This window comes from Cyprinus carpio, chromosome A22, assembly GCF_018340385.1.
Source record: "Cyprinus carpio isolate SPL01 chromosome A22, ASM1834038v1, whole genome shotgun sequence".
Lineage (NCBI taxonomy): Eukaryota > Metazoa > Chordata > Actinopteri > Cypriniformes > Cyprinidae > Cyprinus > Cyprinus carpio.
In genome coordinates this window covers 12,235,250-12,254,576 of record NC_056593.1, presented here as the reverse complement: position 1 = coordinate 12,254,576, position 19,327 = coordinate 12,235,250, and the positions used below count along the sequence as shown (strand labels likewise).

Genomic DNA, 19,327 nt, shown 5'->3' with positions numbered 1-19,327 from the left:
TAACTCATCCGTTTAAATTATATTAAGCCTTAAAGTTCTTGTGACGCATTTGCACTTCAAATGCGCCATCCGGAGTCCCCCATCCCACTTTCCGTCTACACCTTGAGGCATATCGGCCAATCAAGACAATCAAGTAGCGATGTGTAGTAGAATTAGCTGACCAATCACAGCACACCTGCTTTGCAGAGAGAGAGCCCTTTGTTGATAATCGATGCGTTTCACAGAAGGCGGGGCATAGATGAATCTATTAATGTACAGTATGTGGAAAATGATGTTTTTTTTTTTTTTACCTTAAAACTGCATATAAAACAACATTTCATTACACAAAATACGCAAATGTGAATGTTCTTTTTTTAAGCAGCACCCCCCCCCTTTGTAAACTATCCCTTGATGATTTATAATGTCTAATTTATAAACGCATTTTACAACAGCTTGGCTGAGGCCACGATCGGCAATGGGCATTAATATTAGAAATGCTGACTTTCTGTTTAACCAATAAGCGCCAGTAAACATTTACAGAGTTTCAGTGAATTACTTTAAATCATTACACCACACAAAACAGTATTGAAATGATTAAAGTTCATTCTTTCACAATTGCCTCTGATATGTAATTGTCTCACCTTTTTTCCCACCTTATTGAGAGTTCTTATATATATCTATAGTATATATATATCTATATATATATATATATGTGTAGTACATATATATAGATATATATATATATATAAGTTATATGATGCATACATATATATATAATATGTATATATATATATATATATCGATATATATATGTATATATATATATCTATATATATATATATATGTATAATATATATGTATATATGTATTTATATCAATCACTCCAAACTTCTCACAGGACCACTTGGTGGTGCAGAAGTATCTGGTCACAAACAAACAGGCCTGTTCATTTCAACACTATCACCCATTCATGAAACTCATTTTGAACCTACTGAATGGGCCAGAACTCAGCAAACACTATTTGCATACAAAGCACTTGCATGCAAAGTAAAAGAACCTTGTGAATTTTTAACATATTCAGTGTTTATCAAACATCCACAGTGTAAGATCCAGTAAATGACAGTCTAACTTGTAAAAAAAAACAAAGACAGAGAGGAGTCAACTAGGTCATACGGGGATAATATATATATATATATATATATATATATATATATATATATCTATATTATATCTATAAGTATAGAATATAATATATATATATTTTTTTTTTTTTTTTCATTTAAGTATCAAAGTCTTTATCTATTCTTAGCAGTATTGCAATTGCAGTTACAGATATATTTTTGCAATGTGTTATTGCAAGCTTGTATATTCTGAAACTTCTGTCAATATCACTCATTTCTGTAGTGACTTCTTAAGGAACTCAAAAACTAGAGTTTCTATAAAAATCTTTAGCTTCATATTTTTAGTTGTTTTCCATTAGGTTGTCAACAAAGTCAAGGCAATTTATTATTTGTGATGTCATTTTTCTTTTCAATTCTTGATTTTTATTCACTCGAATTTAAATGTTATACATTACTGTAATGCACTTCTTAAAACGTAGAAATATACTCAACTTTGCCATGATACCAAAATACATTGATATAACCTCCTGTGTGTTCAGTTGATCAATGTAAAACGTCAGATAAATCTTTTCTTTTAATCAAAATATCATTGTGCATGTTCATGGAGTGGTCTGATTTAAATGCATCCACCTTTTGACTTTAGTAAATGATTAACTTTTTGATCCCACCATCATACAAACAGAGACCAAAATCAGAAACAAACACAGCATTTGTGAGATGAGCTTGAAAATGAGATTTCTTGTACAAATCATTAGTTTTTCCTGTTTCCTGTTTTCTGTTACCTTTGTGCAAAGTCAAGGTGAGTTTGTTAATTTTATTAAGTAGAATACTATACATATTATATGCACTTCCATACTTTTAAGGGACTTTAAGTAGTTTTAAAAGGTTGAGCAGTACATCATCTTGTATGTGTGTTTGTTTGTTCTTATCTCAGACTGTCTTCGAGAGGACATGTAACAATATGGACAAACAAAACCAGTTGTGGAAACCTTCTGCACGCTGGATGGTGAAACAGTGAGAGTGAAACTGCATGACAGGTTATACTGGCTTGTATAAAATTAAAGTGTGAAAAAAACAAGGGAGAAGGGGAACGCCCATTGCGCCGACCAGTGTGCAAGTAAGAGAATTGTCAACTGTGATGACGAGGATTAATTTTTTCTCATTAACAAATCAGTGTGACCATGTTAAGTTAATTTTGTTTTGATTTCTGCAGATGAGAAATGGTAGTCCTCCAGGCTTAATAATAACCCAATTGTGATTTAAAACTTAAAGAGGGGATATACATAGAGTATGTTTTTGGTTAGTAAACAGTTGCGTATACTTGCCAAGAAAGGGTAAAACATTGCTTATGCTTTTTTATCATATGAAATGTATACTTTCCACTTTGAGTCTGACACTCTTGTACTTCTAAAAAACATTGTGGTTCACAGGCATGAAATGGCAAGCAGAATCAATTGAGCGCTCCTGCAGAGCTCAAGGATGGGACAACGCTTTTGATTTGTCCCCTGTTCGTGAGGGTTTTTTAGGATTTCTCGGCCTCAGTCTTTTTTCTTTCTTTGGTTTTTAATTACTCCTAGTCCATACCATATTTTGGTTACCATACTATAAATTCAACTTTATATAAATAATCACGTCTAATTTGTTTGTTTGTTTGGTATGTTTGTTTGGTTTAATTATACATTCATTTGTTGCCTAGTTGTGAAAATGTCCAGCCATCAGAAACAGATGGGGACGGTGATCAAGTAGGGGGGTAACAAACAGAGGAAGGAGGGACGGTATGGTGATGTTATTCACTTTGAAGTGTGTGTCTTCTGGACAAAATGCTAGACGGACGAAGTAGTGATATTCGCTGTGAAGAGACGGGAAAACTGGAAGTAGTGACGTTGTTTCCAAAGTGCAAAAGGTTCATTTCACACCTCAATGTTTTTTTTTGTTTGTCTGTATATTCCATTCAATGATCACCAACTCCTGTCTTTTAATCAAAGGCACCCCATTTATTTATTTCTTGTTGCTCTAACTTTTCATACAGATATAACGTGCATAGCACCTGTCATTACCAAATTGTTACTGTAAGGGTGTTGAGCCACGGTCAGTAATACCAGAAGATGCCACATTAAAATCAACAATGCATAAAACGTTCAAGGCAAATCCACCACGTACATAAACAATTCATATGGGAAATTATAAAATTCTGACGGCCTTAGGCAATAATAATGCCAAAATGTCAGTGGTTTACACAAATGAACTGAAACATTCTAAATACACATAGATGCTAAAACCTTAAACTTAACAAGTAAAAAATTCAAACAAAACATTAAGATATTGCTAGTGGTAATCTTGGCTAATTGTAACTAAATTTAATTTGTTAGGTATTGAAAACGGAATATTTCCTGTATATTATATCTGGGCCTCTTTGTTTAGGCGGTCACACGTGGGCTCTTTTGGCGGTCAAAAAGTTATGAAGCATTGAATGTAACGTTTTTTTTTTTTCAGGAAAATCAGTGGTAATACATTTTGTTTAACAATATAATTTTTGATTGCATCATATAGAATTTTGAAGGGTTTTTATGATACTATTGACAATATTTGGTATACAATTTTACATGAGCTATTATTTTTTCCATTAAAATTCATATATTTTTATTTATTTATTTATTTATTTATTATTCTTCAATAAATGCAATATTTCATGTTAAAACAGAGTGAAACATTTAAAATCCCTTTTTTTAAGTGATTTAAAAAAAAAAAACCACTGTGTAATGTCATGTAAAAACTACTGTATATTTCCCTATATACATATATATATATAGAGGCCTTTGGATTCCCATTGTTTTTTAGGACATAATTTCTCATTTTAAATTAGGTGTTATATATGTAGACATTCTAAAAGACTACTTTTTGTCAAGGTTTTGATATTTTTGGTTAGATAAATTACAGGTTTTGCATTATGATTTCAATCAATCATTGAATATTCTCAAAATTTGCTCTGTTGCAGTCTTACCAGTTAATTTCTCTCTGTGTGTGTGTGTGTGTGTGTGTGAGAGAGAGAGAGAGAGAGAGAGAGAGAGAGACGTTTGAGGGACTATTTTTTTTTTTTTTCATCTATTTGATTTCTATATCACATTCTTCTGTTACATTTCAGTGCCATTAATGTATACAAAATCCAAATCCATCTTCCAAACACGGGGCCACCACCCAAAAACAAAGAATTTAAAATGAGTACAAAGACTGTAAATGCATATAGATGCGCTTAACGCAGGGTCCAAAAGCAGGGCCCTCTGCTCTCCATGGTGTCACTGTCCAACATCTATTTTTTCTTTCAGTTTTGCTTTCAAAGATTTAATATCGTGTCTGGGACAGATGCATTTTAAGCTTAATTTTACTATATGTATCATAAAACCAAACATTATGGTATTCTTTGAAAAATATTAGAATCTAAGCTTTCAAATTGTACCATATGTGGGCTGATAGCATACAAGGAAGCCTTTAAAATGGAAGTGAAAACATTATAACATAGATTTTAACAATTTTGGACCCGTATCCGTGTCCGGAGATAATCATTAAAATCAATAACTCTAAATTAGTTCACCTCATTAACTTCTATGATATATATAAATTTTATATTAAATTAGCATAAAAGTAATCCAGTAATATAATCCAAGATTTCTAAAATTATGTGACCACTTTGTATGATAAAAAGAGTGAAATCCAAATGTTTAAATTTACTCTCAAATCAAATCATCGATCACCTTATGTATGCAGGGCACAAATGTAACGTCAATAACATTAAAACTTAATACAAGCACCAGTGACATTTAATGTTATCCGGTTTGATGTTACTGTTTATTATTATTATTATTATTTCCTCCTGCAAGACACTCTATAAATTACTGTTAATACATTTTGGGTGTTATTAAATGTTTAACTTCCTTCCTTCCTTCCGTCCTTCCTTCCTTCCTTCCTTTCTTTCTTTCTTTTTATTCCCTCGCAGATGGTATCTGCCAGGAGCAAGAACTCAAAAATATAGAAATTTTATTTGGATATCCAAAGTTCACTTCACCTTATAAACCAGGACAAATCTTAGTTTTTCGATGCACTGATGACAACATGAGGTTTTACGGCCAACATTCAATCAAATGCCTGCCAGATGGGAGGTGGAATTACCCATATCCACAATGTGGAGGTACAGTCATATTCTACCAACTACAGACGTTATGGAATTATATATATAAAATTTTACCTTCCAGCCCAGCCTCACAAAATTCTTATGGTGACATTTTCCTTACACTAAATTAAAGTAAATGAAGCAACTATTTCAACTTGCTTCTTTGACATTTATGCTCATTGTGCATCTTTCAATATTTTGCCCTGCAATCAAAATTTCTGTGAAAAAGAATTTAAAAAGTTGTTGGGAGTGTTTATTTCAGCTGAAACTGCAGAGAATTGCATACATACATACATATATATATATATATATATATATACACATGAAAGCACCCCATATTGACAGAAACGCACGGTTCTACACCTTCATTTGAGTCCAGCTCTGTTTGATTATACTGATTGGACTTGATTAGGAAAGCCACACACCTGTCTATATAAGACCTTACAGCTCACAGTGCATGTCAGAGCAAATGAGAATCATGAGGTCAAAGGAACTGCCTGAAGAGCTCAGAGACAGAATTGTCACAAGGCACAGATCTGGCCAAGGTTACAAAAAAAATTCTGCTGCACTTAAGATTCCTAAGAGCACAGTGGCCTCCATAATCCTTAAATGGAAGATGTTTGGGACGACCAGAACCCTTCCTAGAGCTGGCCGTCCGGCCAAACTGAGCTATCAGGGGAGAAGAGCCTTGGTGAGAGAGGTAAAGAAGAACCTAAAAATCACTGTGGCTGAGCTCCAGAGATGCAGTCGGGAGATGGGAGAAAGTTGTAGAAAGTCAACCATCACTGCATCCCTCCATCAGTCGGGGCTTTATGGCAGAGTGGCTGGACGGAAGCCTCTCCTCAGTGCAAGACACATGAAAGCCCGCATGGAGTTTGCTAAGAAACAGAGAAATAAGATTCTCTGGTCTGATGAGACCAAGATAGAAATTTTTGGCCTTAATTCTAAGCGGTATGTTTGGAGAAAACCAGGCACTGCTCATCACCTGTCCAATACAGTCCCAACAGTGAAGCATGGTGGTGGCAGCATCATGCTGTTGGGGTTGTTTCTCACTTGCAGGGACAGGACGACTGGTTGCAATCGAGGGAAAGATGAATGCGGCCAAGTACAGGGATATCCTGGACGAAAACCTTCTCCAGAGTGCTCAGGACCTCAGACTGGGCCGAAGGTTCACCTTCCAACAAGACAATGACCCGAAGCACACAGCTAAAATAATGAAGGAGTGGCTTCACAACAACTCCGTGACTGTTCTTGAATGGCCCAGCCAGAGCCCTGACTTAAACCCAATTGAGCATCTCTGGAGAGACCTGAAAATAGCTGTCCACCAACGTTTACCATCCAACCTGACAGAACTGGAGAGGATCTGCAAGGAGGAATGGCAGAGGATCCCCAAATCCAGGTGTGAAAAACATGTTGCATCTTTCCCAAAAAGACTCATGGCTGTATTAGATCAAAAGGGTGTTTCTACTAAATACTGAGCAAAGGGTCTGAATACTTAGGACCATGTGATATTTCAGTTTTTGTTTTTTAATAAATCTGCAAAAATGTCAACAATTCTGTGTTTTTCTGTCAATGTGGGGGGTGCTGTGTGTACATTAATGAGGAAAAAATGAACTTAAATGATTTTAGGGCTGCAATATAACAAAGAGTGAAAAATTTAAGGGGCTCTGAATACTTTCCGTACCCACAGTATGTATGTGTATGTTTCTGCATTTTCACAAGAATGTAAGTACAGTAGAGTCACATTTTTCCAGGGAGAAATGTTTCTATGAATCAAAATCACATAATGAGTCAGCACATATTAATTTACTACCATCTTAACAACTGAACAAATTTAATATTTAATAAATTCTGCATTGAATTGTTCATCTAGGAAAGGTTCAGTGCTCCCAACCAACAAAGAACTTGCAGTTTGTGACACTGTCAGATGACAAAACTGAATACAGCAACTTTGAGATACTGACATACACATGCAATAAACCGTACAATGAAATTCCAAGAGGAGTTTTGATGTGTCAAAATGGAAACTGGAACGGAACGTTTGACTGCAAAAGTGAGTCGCCACAAAATCTTATTTAATTATCCAGCAGCAAATCTGAGTAGATCTATGATGATTCAATCACAAATGTGGATTGTTGGTGTAGACTGTATTATAAAATATTTTGCAAATAAGTGCACATGATGGAGTGTACAAGATTGTCTGTGGACACTACAAAATTCTGCTCAAAATAAAGAAAAATTTGTCTGATACTAATATTTGTTTAGGTAAGATCTGTCCACCTCCTCCATATCTTCAACATGGAGACTACAGCATCAGCAGTACAAAAGATGAAGTGATCACAGCAGTATCTTACACTTGCCAGTCTTACTATGTGCTTACCAAGCAACAGGACGTTTATAAGTGTGTGGATGGGAAATGGGAGACTCCTCCGAAATGCCTGAGTGAGTCATTTTTGTCATTTTAATTTGTAATAGTTTTGTACTGTTTTTTAATGTTATGTTTATGTTTGTCTGTGTCGTAGGACCTTGTGAAATTGATGACATTGTCGAGAAGTACAATCTACAGCTTCCTAAAGAAAAGGTCTACATAAGGCATGCAGAAAAGTATAGACTGAACTGTAGAGATGGGTGGATTACTAGAAGTGGGATGAAAACATATGTGGACGTGTCATGCTCCAATGGAAATCTACAGATTGACAAAAGCTGTGAGTACAATTGTTTTTCTCTTTTTCAGATTTTTTCAGTGTATATAGATATTTATGTTTGTTTGTTTTTTTGTCAGGTGATATACACAATAACTGAAAATAACCTGGATTTGTAACTGAGGTATGTCACTGAATTAATTGTAAGAATAATTGTTGAGAATGTTCAACTTTGAAATGTGTGTTTATTTTTAGTGCTTTAATAATGTCACATTCCCTAAACATTTTTAATGTGTAATTGTCAAATTTTCATATATTAATATATTAACAACCAAACAACCAACTAATAAAATGAAGAAAAACAAAAACAAAAAAAAAAAACACACACACACAACCATGTACATACTGTATATGCTTGTGAGAATATCCTTCAGTTACATACTCGTGTTAGTTATGTAATTGTTACTTTTATTTCTTTTGTCAACATATTTCTTCAACACTTATGAATAAAACATATTAATGACTAACTTTGGTGTTCTTTACTTCAACATGTTCCTTGCATTGTATTTATGCATTGTATTTCTATGAAACATTGCTGCAGAGCAATCTTTCACTCACATCTAAATGAACCCATATGTAAATGAAGTGACACAAACTATTAAAACTGCCATATTACTAGCAAGAGAGTTACTCTATCTACAGGTTTCTACAAGCAGCGTCATAATAACTCCATACTTCTGTTTCTATAATATGGATAATAGACATTTCACATGAAAAATTAACTGATTAAACTGAATTGAATCTCGATTACAAATACTTGATGCATGTGACAGTGTGGAAAATCTTAGCATATAGAGAACTCATGACTAATGCTGACTTTTATTCCTTTCACATATTAACCAAGGGTTCAGGGTTTGGCTTGTTAATAGCAATTTTATTTTTGTCTGTAGAAGCCAATACACCAGAAAGGCTCTGTGTATATTTTCTTTTTCTTTGTTGAGATAAAACTTTGTCTCAATACTCATGAAACACTTAGTGACAGCAGTTTACATTATGTGTTAATCGTTTAATCTACTGTTTAACACAAGTCTGCTATACATACTGTACATATACATACGTCTACTATATACAGTACTGTGCACTTGAAGAAACCTTCCTTAGGTCATCTAGGACACAACAACAATTTAAGCAGTATCAAACACTTCTTCTGCCTCTATTTTTTTATCAGTTAAACAGATTGCTAAATTCTAATGGAAACTTTTTGCAATGGCAGTTACAGACATCTTTTGCAATGACTGTACTATTGCAACGTTTGAAGGCTTGAAAGTGTTGTGGATCTTTTTACTTTTCACTCATTCTAATGGGACAGATTCATATATCACACGTTCAGCTTGAATCAGTCATAATGTACATGAACCAGTTGAAAACATCTAACAGGATTAAGCAGTAAATATGGCAGTTATTATTTTGGAATCTGCCCTTTGCTTCCTGTTCATACGTTACCTAGACATTTGATGCAAGAAGTTTGACCTCTCTAAGGTAACTTTTTTGGTGTGTCCAAATAACAAAGATGAGTTGCTGCATCAGATAAGGTTTTTTGTTTTCTCACTTACAGGAAATATTGCTTGTGCACAGAGAGGTCTGGTGTAAGAAAGACGTCTTTTTAACAAGCGAGCAAGAGTTTCAGAGACAGACCAAAAAAGGTAGCCTACTTGTGAACTGAGCTCAAAATGAGAGTTCCTGTAAAACTCCTCGGCTTCGGATTTTGGTTGTTTTCCTTTAATTTTGCTCAATGTCAAGGCAAGTGATTAATTATTATTATTATTGTTGTTGTCTGTTTATTTGAATGTCTTGTTCATTTACAGTAGATGTTACCAACTTAAATATAAATGTTATATTACATGCAGTTCCCAAAACATTTAACTGTACATTTATGTAGCTTTAGAGAGTGTTGACTAGTTGTGCTTGTACTTCAGCATTTAATATACATAAAACGTCTTTGTGTAACATTTGTTTGTGCTTCTCAGAATGTCTTCGAGAAAACATTAAATATGCAGACATAGTACCAGTTGAGAAAGCTTCGTACGCTGATGGTGAAACAGTGAAAGTGAACTGCGTGGCTGGATATACTGGCTTGTATAAATTAAAGTGTGAAAAAGGAGAATGGAAAAAATCCATTGAGCGACCATGTGCAAGTAAGAGAATTGTCAATATACGATGGCACCATTTTTTTTTTTTTTTTTTTGTTATTAAATCAATGTTACCATGTAAAGCAAAACTTGTTTGATTTCTGCAGAGAAAAAATGTGGTCATCCAGGTGACACACAAAATGGTGATTTTAAACTTACAGAGGGAACAGAGTTTGTTTTTGGAGCAACAGTGGTGTATACTTGCAAGAAAGGGTAAATATGCTTATGCTTTTTTATCATATGAAATGTATACTTTCCTCTTTGAGTTTGACACTCTTGTACTTGTAAAAACATTGTGTTCACAGGTATGAAATGGCAAGCAGAATCAATCAGCGTACCTGCAGAACTCAAGGATGGGACAACGCTGTCCCTCTCTGTGAGGGTACGATTTCTTGAAAGTCACTGTTTTTCCTTTTTTTTTTTTTTTTTTTTTTTATCTCAGTCATATGCCTCTGAACCAATTACTCATAAGCTACATTTATAAGTTACATTTATTTAGAATCATAACTAAAATGATTTATTTATTATTTAGTAATTGTTTTGTTGGTTTCTTTATTTTTATTTATTTTCATATTCAGTGGTGAAATGTCCAGCCATCAGCACAGATGGGGAGGTGACTGTGTCGGGTAACACAGAGGAGGGACGTTATGGTGATGTTATTCACTTTGAGTGTGTATCTCCTAAAAAAATGATAGACTGAAATAGTGACATTCACTGCAAAAAGACGGGAAAATGGAGTGACGTTGTTCCAAAGTGCAAAGGTTAATTTCCATTGATTTTTTTTTTTTTTGTCTGTATCTTCATTCAATGATCACAAATTCCTGTCTTTTAATCAAAGCACCACTTTATTTATTCTTGTTTCTCTAACTTTTCATACAGAGATAACGTGCACAGCACCTGTCATACCAAATGGATATGTTGTTGAGCCACGGCCAAAATACCCGAAAGATGCCACATTAAAATACAAATGCAATAAAAGGTTCAAGCCCAAAGAGGGAATCCCCAAATGTGCTAAATTTGGCTGGACTCTGAAACCAGAATGTGATGGTACTACAATACTTCCAACCATATATTTTTCATAATGAAAAAGACCTGTTTTTTCATTCTTAAAAAAAAATAAAAATCTGAAGTAGAAAGACTGAAATAGTATTTTCTTAAAATAAAAGAATTTTCATAAAATACAATGCAATAATATGTAACTACGAAAAATAATTTTGCAGGGTAGTTCAACAAATACTGCACTGTAGAAAATGTGCCTCTAATACAGAATATATGGACAACAAAATGTAGTCAGATTTATTTATTTATTTATTTTTTTATGTCAGAATTATTTGCTTCCTGCAAAATACAAATTGGATCCAGTTTCACAGATATTTGATGCTTCATGTCTTCTTACTATTAGTTCTACCGTATATAATTATGTCTTGTACAGAAGTAACCTGTGAGCTGAAGTCAACCACATTTGGAGTGAAAAAGATCAATCCAGTGGGAAAAACTATTTTCAGAGCTGGAGAAGGTGTAGAGATCACCTGCTCTGAAAAATACTGGTTCTTATTTACAAAAGAAACAAGCAATTCTTTTACATGCCAAGATAATGGGCAGTGGGACTATGAGCCTGTTTGTGCAGGTAAGAGTTACGTAGAATCATTTCTGGATTTGGAGATGAATTCATTGCATGTTATTAAAAGCATGTAAATCTTGTTTCAGAGATTACATGTGAATATCCACGTGACCAGCATGTGTCTAGACCATACTACTGGGGAACAATGAAATTACGAGAAAAACAATCTTACAGTTGTGCGTCTGGATATCGTAAAACAGCAGCAGAGGCCACATGTACACAAGACGGATGGACACCAAAACCACTCTGTGCTGGTGTGTTCTGCTGTAGTGTATTACAATCTTTGTTTTTCACATAATATCAATTATATGCTTATGCTGATGTTTGTTTGTTTGTTTGTTTTAGAAATTATGTGTGACCTACCAAAAATCCCAAATGCAGAGATTTTGGGAAGTCAAAATTCAAATTACAAAATCTATTCAAGAATACAATATAAATGTCGCTCTGGATTTGAACCAAAGCAGCCTGTACAAATCACCTGTAATCCCCAGGGCCAGTGGACAGGCATACAACAATGCACTGGTATGTTACAGTTTATTGACATGTTGCCTCTAATTCCATTAAATGTTGTGAAACAAAAAAAAAAAAAAATTGCAGTATCCAATCAAATTATTATTTATCTGTGCATTGATGAATTGTAATTAGAATGATGCATGTTTTACAGCAATGTGTGCAGCACCCAAAATCAAAAATGCAGAGATTGTGGGAAATCAGAGTCTAAACTATAGAATCAATTCAAAAGTAGAATATAAATGTCGTCCTGGATTTGAACCAGAGGAGCCTGTACAAATCACCTGTGATTCCCAGGCTCAATGGACAGGCATTCAGCAATGCACTGGTATGTTACAGCTTATTGACATTTTGCTCTAATTTCATTAAATGTTGTATATATATATATATATTTTTTTAATTCAGTCAAATTATCATATACATTTGTTGTCAAAAGTCTGCATACACCTTGCAGAATTTGCAAATTGTTAAAGGTGTCTTATTATGTTTTTTTTTTTACTTTTTGAGCGAAATTTTTTTTAAGTCAGTGTCTAGTGTAAATGTTTGGGCATAAAAAAAGATCTACAAAGTTGCAAATCTCAAAGTCCACTCCAAAGGGAGATATTTCATCTTTAAAAAATCCCTTCTCAAGAACTACAACAAACGGCTCGTTTGAATTACAGCGTTGTTTTCCGAGGTTTTGAGATGTCACAAAGCGGCCCATTAGAATATCATTAAAATAATTCCCGCCTACAGAAATTCGAATGGGTGGGGAGGGGCGAGGTTTATGGGGTTATTTCTCTGCCACAATTCTGAGCATGAAAGATTATATTTTGAGCACGTGCAAACTGAGTTTTGTGGGGAAAATGTTTGTCTCGCAGAGAAGAAAGTACTTTGAGTGCACGAAAATCAATTTTGCATTTAAAATGCGTTTTTAAATGTGTGCTGACCTTCTCTTTAGTGCTTGCAATGTTTCACTAGCTTGCCCTCCCGATGCCTGCCCTCTGTGCTCTACATGCAGAAGGCTCGCTTGCTCAACACAACCCAGCGTTACAATCTGCCATAATTCCAGCCAATCAGAGACAAGGCTGCTAAATTCTGATTGGCTACTTTGACAACCAATCACAACATTCCCTGCACTACCGACAACAGCGGAAGAGGAAAAAACAGTGCTTGCATAATTATTATGCAAGCTGATATTCTGATCATCCTTTTTCCAAGCACAATTTACCAATTGTCTTAAAAACTACTATTCATTTTCTATTTAATCATTATTAACTGAAATATAATTGTTCATGAAGGCTGGAAGTGAAAAATGTCTTATATTCAGGTGTACATAATTAAGCAGATTTTCTTTTACAGATAAAATGAGCCAAAAAAGAGGTTTAACTCAGACTGAATGTCAAAAATTATTAAATGCCCATGAGAAATATTCAAAACTAATGCAATATTAGAAATTGCAAAGTTAAGACATTACCATTGAACAGCAAAATGCTTAGTGGGTCAGCAGGGTCAGACAGAAACATGTGAGAAGAAAAGATGCATGTTAACTGCAAAAGCATTAGGAATTAAGGTGAAGAATTAGGTGTGAAATCATATATATATGCTTAAAGACAAAAGTTGAGAGTTGCTTTTGAAGGACCAGCACCACATCCTCTTATAACAATCAATATATATATGCTTAAAGACAAAAGTTGAGAGTTGCTTTTGAAGGACCAGCACCACATCCTCTTTTACCACTGTTTGAATAATTTATCTTCCAGAATCTGACAGTAAGTTTTGGGCTTTCATGTTAAGTCCATCTCAAGCTTTTATCTGTAAAAGAAACCCTGCTTAATTATTATGCACACCTGATAAGGCATTTTTCACTTCCAGCCTTCATGAATAATTATGTATCACTTATAAGTGATTAAATACAAGATTAATAGTAGTTATTAAGATAATTGGTAAATTGTGCTTGGAAAAAGAATGATCAGAATATCAGTTTGCCAAATAATGCAAGCACTGTTTTTTCCTCTTCCCCTGTTGTCGGTAATGCAGGGAATGTTGTGCACTTATCTGTACATAGAAAATGCACTTATTTTTAAGCAGTTGTTGACATCCTATCTAAAATATGATTTAGTCAAAAAACAAAAAAAAACAAAAAAAAAAACAACAACAACAACAAAAAAGTTACCACTCTAATATGTCTTGCAATATCCGTGATGAATTTATTGCATGTTATTAAAAGCATGTAAATCTTGTTTCAGAGATTACATGTGAATATCCACGTGACCAGCATGTGTCTAGATCATACTACTGGAGAACAATGAAAATTAGGAGAAAAACAATCTTATAGTTGTGAGTCTGGATATCGTGGAACAGCAGCAGAGGCCACGTGTACACGAGACGGATGGACACCAAAACCACTCTGTGCTGGTGTGTTCTGCTGTAGTGTATTACAATCTTTGTTTTTCACATAATATCACTTATATGCTTATGCGGTCCGTGTATCTTTTGGTCATGATTTTTTGTTTAATTTTGTAAGTAGAAAAATGAAAAACAGCTCCTTTTTCGTTTTTTAATTTTTTGAAAAAAAAACGAAAAACAAGAATTCGGCTTAATTTTTAGTTTTTCGTTCAGGGTTAGAAAAATGAAAAAACAGCTTGAATATTCGATTTCTACACTTGGGCAAAAAACTCCCCTTTCATTGGTCAGACAAAAAATAAAAGATCAAAACCATGTGTCATCAGTCCTTCTGTTCCGCGCGGCAGAATAATGCTTTGACTTGGGTATATTCAGAGCTGGGTCTAGATTACTTACAAATTGTAATTGAAATATGCTGTATAGAAAGGAACATTTAAAAAAAAAAAGCCATAAACGATGGTTTATATGTGTGACCTAATGTCCAAAAACCCAAAAAACTTTCTGAGTGTTATATAAGCGGTAGAGTATTTTAGAAAGGAACATTTACAAAAAAAAAAGAGGAATTAGAGAGAATCAATAAACGATGACATTTATTTCTATGTGTGCAAATATGTCTATAAAAAAAAGTCTGTAGTCTTATTTGTAGATTTAGTTGACACTTGTGCACTCGCACACAGGATGTCACACAAGATCATAAATCAATTAATGCCATTTGGTTTGTTTTGGTCTCACCAAACCTTACCCCTTCAGAACGTTTGGAATATAGCATACGCCACGAGATGGCATTCATTTTATGACAATTTGCATCTTAAAGAATGAAAAAGTGAAAGTCACCGTTCTCTGCCATTAAATGGTTAAGTGCGAGAGCAGGACATTTTTGTGTGTGTGTTTCGGAAAAAAGAAGGTAGACCTAATAAGCCTTTAGAACAACATCTGACTAGTTACCCTAGTTAAATAAAACAGAAAAACGTGACTATGTCAAGCACAGTGAAGTGCACAGGAAAATATGCAGCATTAAACAGTTTATTTAATTAATATTGAGAATTAGTTGATGTTCACCTGGATTTGTTCCTTGTTCTGAAATAATTTAATAAGTTGTAATTTATAGTCATATGGTAAAATGCATATTTTTATTTGTGTACATTCAAAATGACTACAAAACGTCCCCGTTTGAAAAATAAAAGAAAAAACAGAATGCACAGCTTTAGCGCAAAAAATGAACAAAATACACAGCTAGTAGGCTGCTTGATGCGCCTATTTTTAAAGTCTACATTAAGGTTATTTGACGTTAAATGCATTATTTAAGGATTTTAGAAAATCACAGAGATATCATGATACAAAGTCACTTTACAGTTTGGAAAATATGGTAGGCTATGAAATCCCCCCCAGCAGCAGCAGAGGATAGTATTCAGCCGCGAGGATGCACTAGAACTGTTGACAGTGGTTGATCTTTTTTTTTTTCTTATTCGACCATCAGCAGCCGTTTAATTCCCACCCACGTGTAAAATCGAATATTCAAGCTGTTTTTTTATTCATTTTTCTACCCCTGAAAGAAAAACTACAATAAGCCGAATTCCTTGTTTTTGGTTTTTTTGCAAAAAAATTAAAAACGAAAAGGAGCCGTTTTTGTTTTTTGTTTTTTTTTAGAAATTATGTGTGACCTACCAAAAATCCCAAATGCAGAGGTTGTGGGAATTTTTTGTTTTTTTTTAGAAATTATGTGTGACCTACCAAAAATCCCAAATGCAGAGGTTGTGGGAAGTCAAAAATTCAAATTACAAAATCAAAGGAAAACAAGTATATGATTGTTTTTTTGTTTTTTTTGTAAATTATGTCCAAAAAATCCCAAATGCAGAGGTTGTGGGAACCAGAGGAAAACTACAAAATCAATAATAATACATCTGTCAGATTTGAACAGAGGAGCCTGTCCAAATCACCTGTGATTCCCAGCCAGTGGAGAGCAAGCAATGCACTGGTATGTTACAGCTTATTATGTCAAATTATTATGTATCTGTGCATTGATGAATTGTAATTAGAATGATGCATGTTTTACAGCAATGTGTGCAGCACCAAAAATCAAAAATGCAGAGATTGTGATTATTATCAAAAAACTGCAGAGATTGTGGGAAATCAGAGTCAAATAGAACGCAATTCAAAAGTAGAATATAAATGTCATCCTTTCGAACCAGAGTGAAAGCCTGTACAAATCACCTGTGAGGCTTGGACAGGCATACAGCAATGCATTATGTTACAGCTATTGACTGTTGCCAGTTCTAATTCCAGAATTTTTAAACATTCAGATTTTTTTATATTTTTTCGTTTTCAAAAATATGATGTGTGACCTACCAAAAAATTCCAAATTTTTTGGTTGTTTAGAATCATGAGTGAAAATTAAATTATGTGTGCCTACAAAAATCAATTCAGAGATTGTGGGAATTCAAAATTCAATATTACAAAATCAATTCAAGTCAATATAAATGTCGCTGGGATTTGAACCAGAGGAGCCTGTACAAATCATCTGTGATTCCCAATGGACAGCCAGTCAGCAATGCACTAGAGGCATTCAGCAATGCACTGGCCTAATTCCAGAATTTTATTCAGTCAGATTATTATATACATTTGTGGTCAAAAGTTTTTATATTTTTCGTTTTTCAGTTATATGATTATGCTTCTCTTTTTTTTTTTTTTTTAAGAAATTATGTGTGACCTACCAAAAAATCCCAAATGAGAGATTGTGGGAATTCAGAATGATTGACAAACCACACTTCAATAATACAATATGAATGTCAGTCTGGATTTGAACCAGAGGAGCCTGTCCAAATCACCTGTGATTCCCAGGGCCAGTGGAGAGGCATTCAGCAATGCACTGGTATGTTACAGTTTATTGACATGGTGCTCTAATTTCATTAATTATTATGTCAAATTATTATGTATCTGTGCACTGATGAATTGTAATTAGAATATGCATGTTTTACAGCAATGTCAGCCCAAAAATCAAAAAATGCAGAGATTGAACCAGAGTCTAAACTATAGAAGCAATTCAAAAGTACAATATCAATGTCATCCTGATTTGAACACAGGAAGCCGGTACCAACAGCTTTGATTCCCAGGCTCAATGGACAGGCATACAGCAATGCACTAGTATGTTACAGCTTATTGACATGTTGCCTCTAATTCCAGAATTTTCTAAATTCATTCAGATTATTATAAACATTTGTGGTCAAAAGTTTTTATATTTTTCGTTTTTCAATTATATGATTATGCTTCTCTTTTTTTTTTTTTTAGAAATTATGTGTGACCTACCAAAAAAGGTTGTGGGAAATAAGAGTGAAAACTAAAAATTCAAATTACAAAATCAATTCAAGAATACAATATAAATGTCGCTCTGGATTTGAACCAGAGGAGCCTGTACAAATCATCTGTGATTCCCAGGGCAAGTGGAGAGGCATACAACAATGCACTGGTATTTTACAGTTTATTGATATTTTGCTCTAATTTCATTAAATGTTGTAAAACCAGAAGGATTTTTTTTTTTTTTTACTTCAGTCATATTATTATATATGTTTGTGGTCAAAATTTTGTATACACTTTGCAGAATTTGCAAATTGTTAATAATTTTAACACATAAAAAAGATGATGTTTACAGATGTTTACAAACAGTGTTCAAGATAAATTTAAAGTTGAATTTAAAAAAAAGTAAGCCCCTTCAAATGATTACATATCCTTGATTCTTAATACTGTGGGTTTTTACCCGGATGATCCATGACTTTTTTTAAGTTTTGTGATGGTTGTTCACAAGTCCTTTGTTTGTCTTGAGAATTTAAACTTCCAGCTGTTCTACAGGAAAATCCTCCAGGTCCTACACATTCTTTGGTTTTCCAGCATCTTCCGCATATTTAAACCCTTTCCAGCAATGACTGTATGATTTTAAGATCCATCTTTTCACAATGAGGACAATTGAGGGATTCATACACAACTATTACAAAAGATTCAATCATTCACTGATGCTCAAGAAGAAAACACAATGCTTTAAGAGCTGGGGAGTATAAATCTTAAAATGGATCTTAAAATCATACAGACCACAGAGGGTAAATTATCATTTAACATGGCAAAAAGAGAACTATTGTTCATGTTAAAGTAAATGCTAAACTTTGGTACGCAACATTGACATGCAAGTCTCTCTTAACTTGGGCCAACAAGCAATCACTCAGAACAACATAGCAACAGTATAGGTACACCCTGGCACTGTGGCAGTGAGTCTGCATAGATAAACACAACTTAAATTTTCTTCAGAAAGTCTAATTTAGATCTATATTATATTATATTATATTATATTATATTATTATATTATTATATTATATTATATTATATTATATTATATTATATTTAGAAATATCCCATATTTCCCAACCCAGATTTCTTTTTCTTAAACATTTTATTAAAATTATTGTTTTAATAAAATTTCATTAAAATGTCATTAATAATATGTTCTATGGTTTAGGACTATTAAGACGACGTCTGGCTAATAATGAGATTTATCAATGCGACATTTCTTGGTGATGACAGTCTAAAAATAAAATAATAATAATAAATAAATAAATAAAATAAAATTAATAATTAATAATAACAACCACAATAATAATGAAAAATCTTTGCTTTCCCCTCAGAGAAATGCGGACCACCACCAAACATCAGCAATGCAGATACAAAAGAAA

The 19,327-nt window shown here is 33.7% G+C and overlaps 2 protein-coding genes across 3 annotated transcripts in view; both read left to right on the top strand.

Moving 5' to 3' along the window:
• Positions 1–8,207, top strand: part of LOC109046645 (complement factor H-like) — a 142,870-nt gene extending 134,663 nt beyond the window's left edge. For both annotated transcript variants that reach the window (XM_042711873.1, XM_042711872.1), the window contains 5 exons: positions 5,092–5,283; positions 7,139–7,318; positions 7,531–7,707; positions 7,788–7,970; positions 8,048–8,207. In XM_042711873.1, coding sequence (XP_042567807.1) covers positions 5,092–5,283; positions 7,139–7,318; positions 7,531–7,707; positions 7,788–7,970; positions 8,048–8,067 — 752 coding nt within the window. In that variant the 3' untranslated portion in view covers positions 8,068–8,207. The remainder of the gene's footprint in view (positions 1–5,091; positions 5,284–7,138; positions 7,319–7,530; positions 7,708–7,787; positions 7,971–8,047) is intronic.
• A 1,352-nt stretch (positions 8,208–9,559) lies between these two features.
• The window catches only part of cfhl2 (complement factor H like 2), a 66,447-nt gene continuing 56,679 nt past the window's right edge, over positions 9,560–19,327 (top strand). The window contains exons 1-4 of the mRNA XM_042711874.1: positions 9,560–9,707; positions 9,935–10,102; positions 10,204–10,309; positions 10,402–10,478. Coding sequence (XP_042567808.1) covers positions 9,638–9,707; positions 9,935–10,102; positions 10,204–10,309; positions 10,402–10,478 — 421 coding nt within the window. The 5' untranslated portion in view covers positions 9,560–9,637. The remainder of the gene's footprint in view (positions 9,708–9,934; positions 10,103–10,203; positions 10,310–10,401; positions 10,479–19,327) is intronic.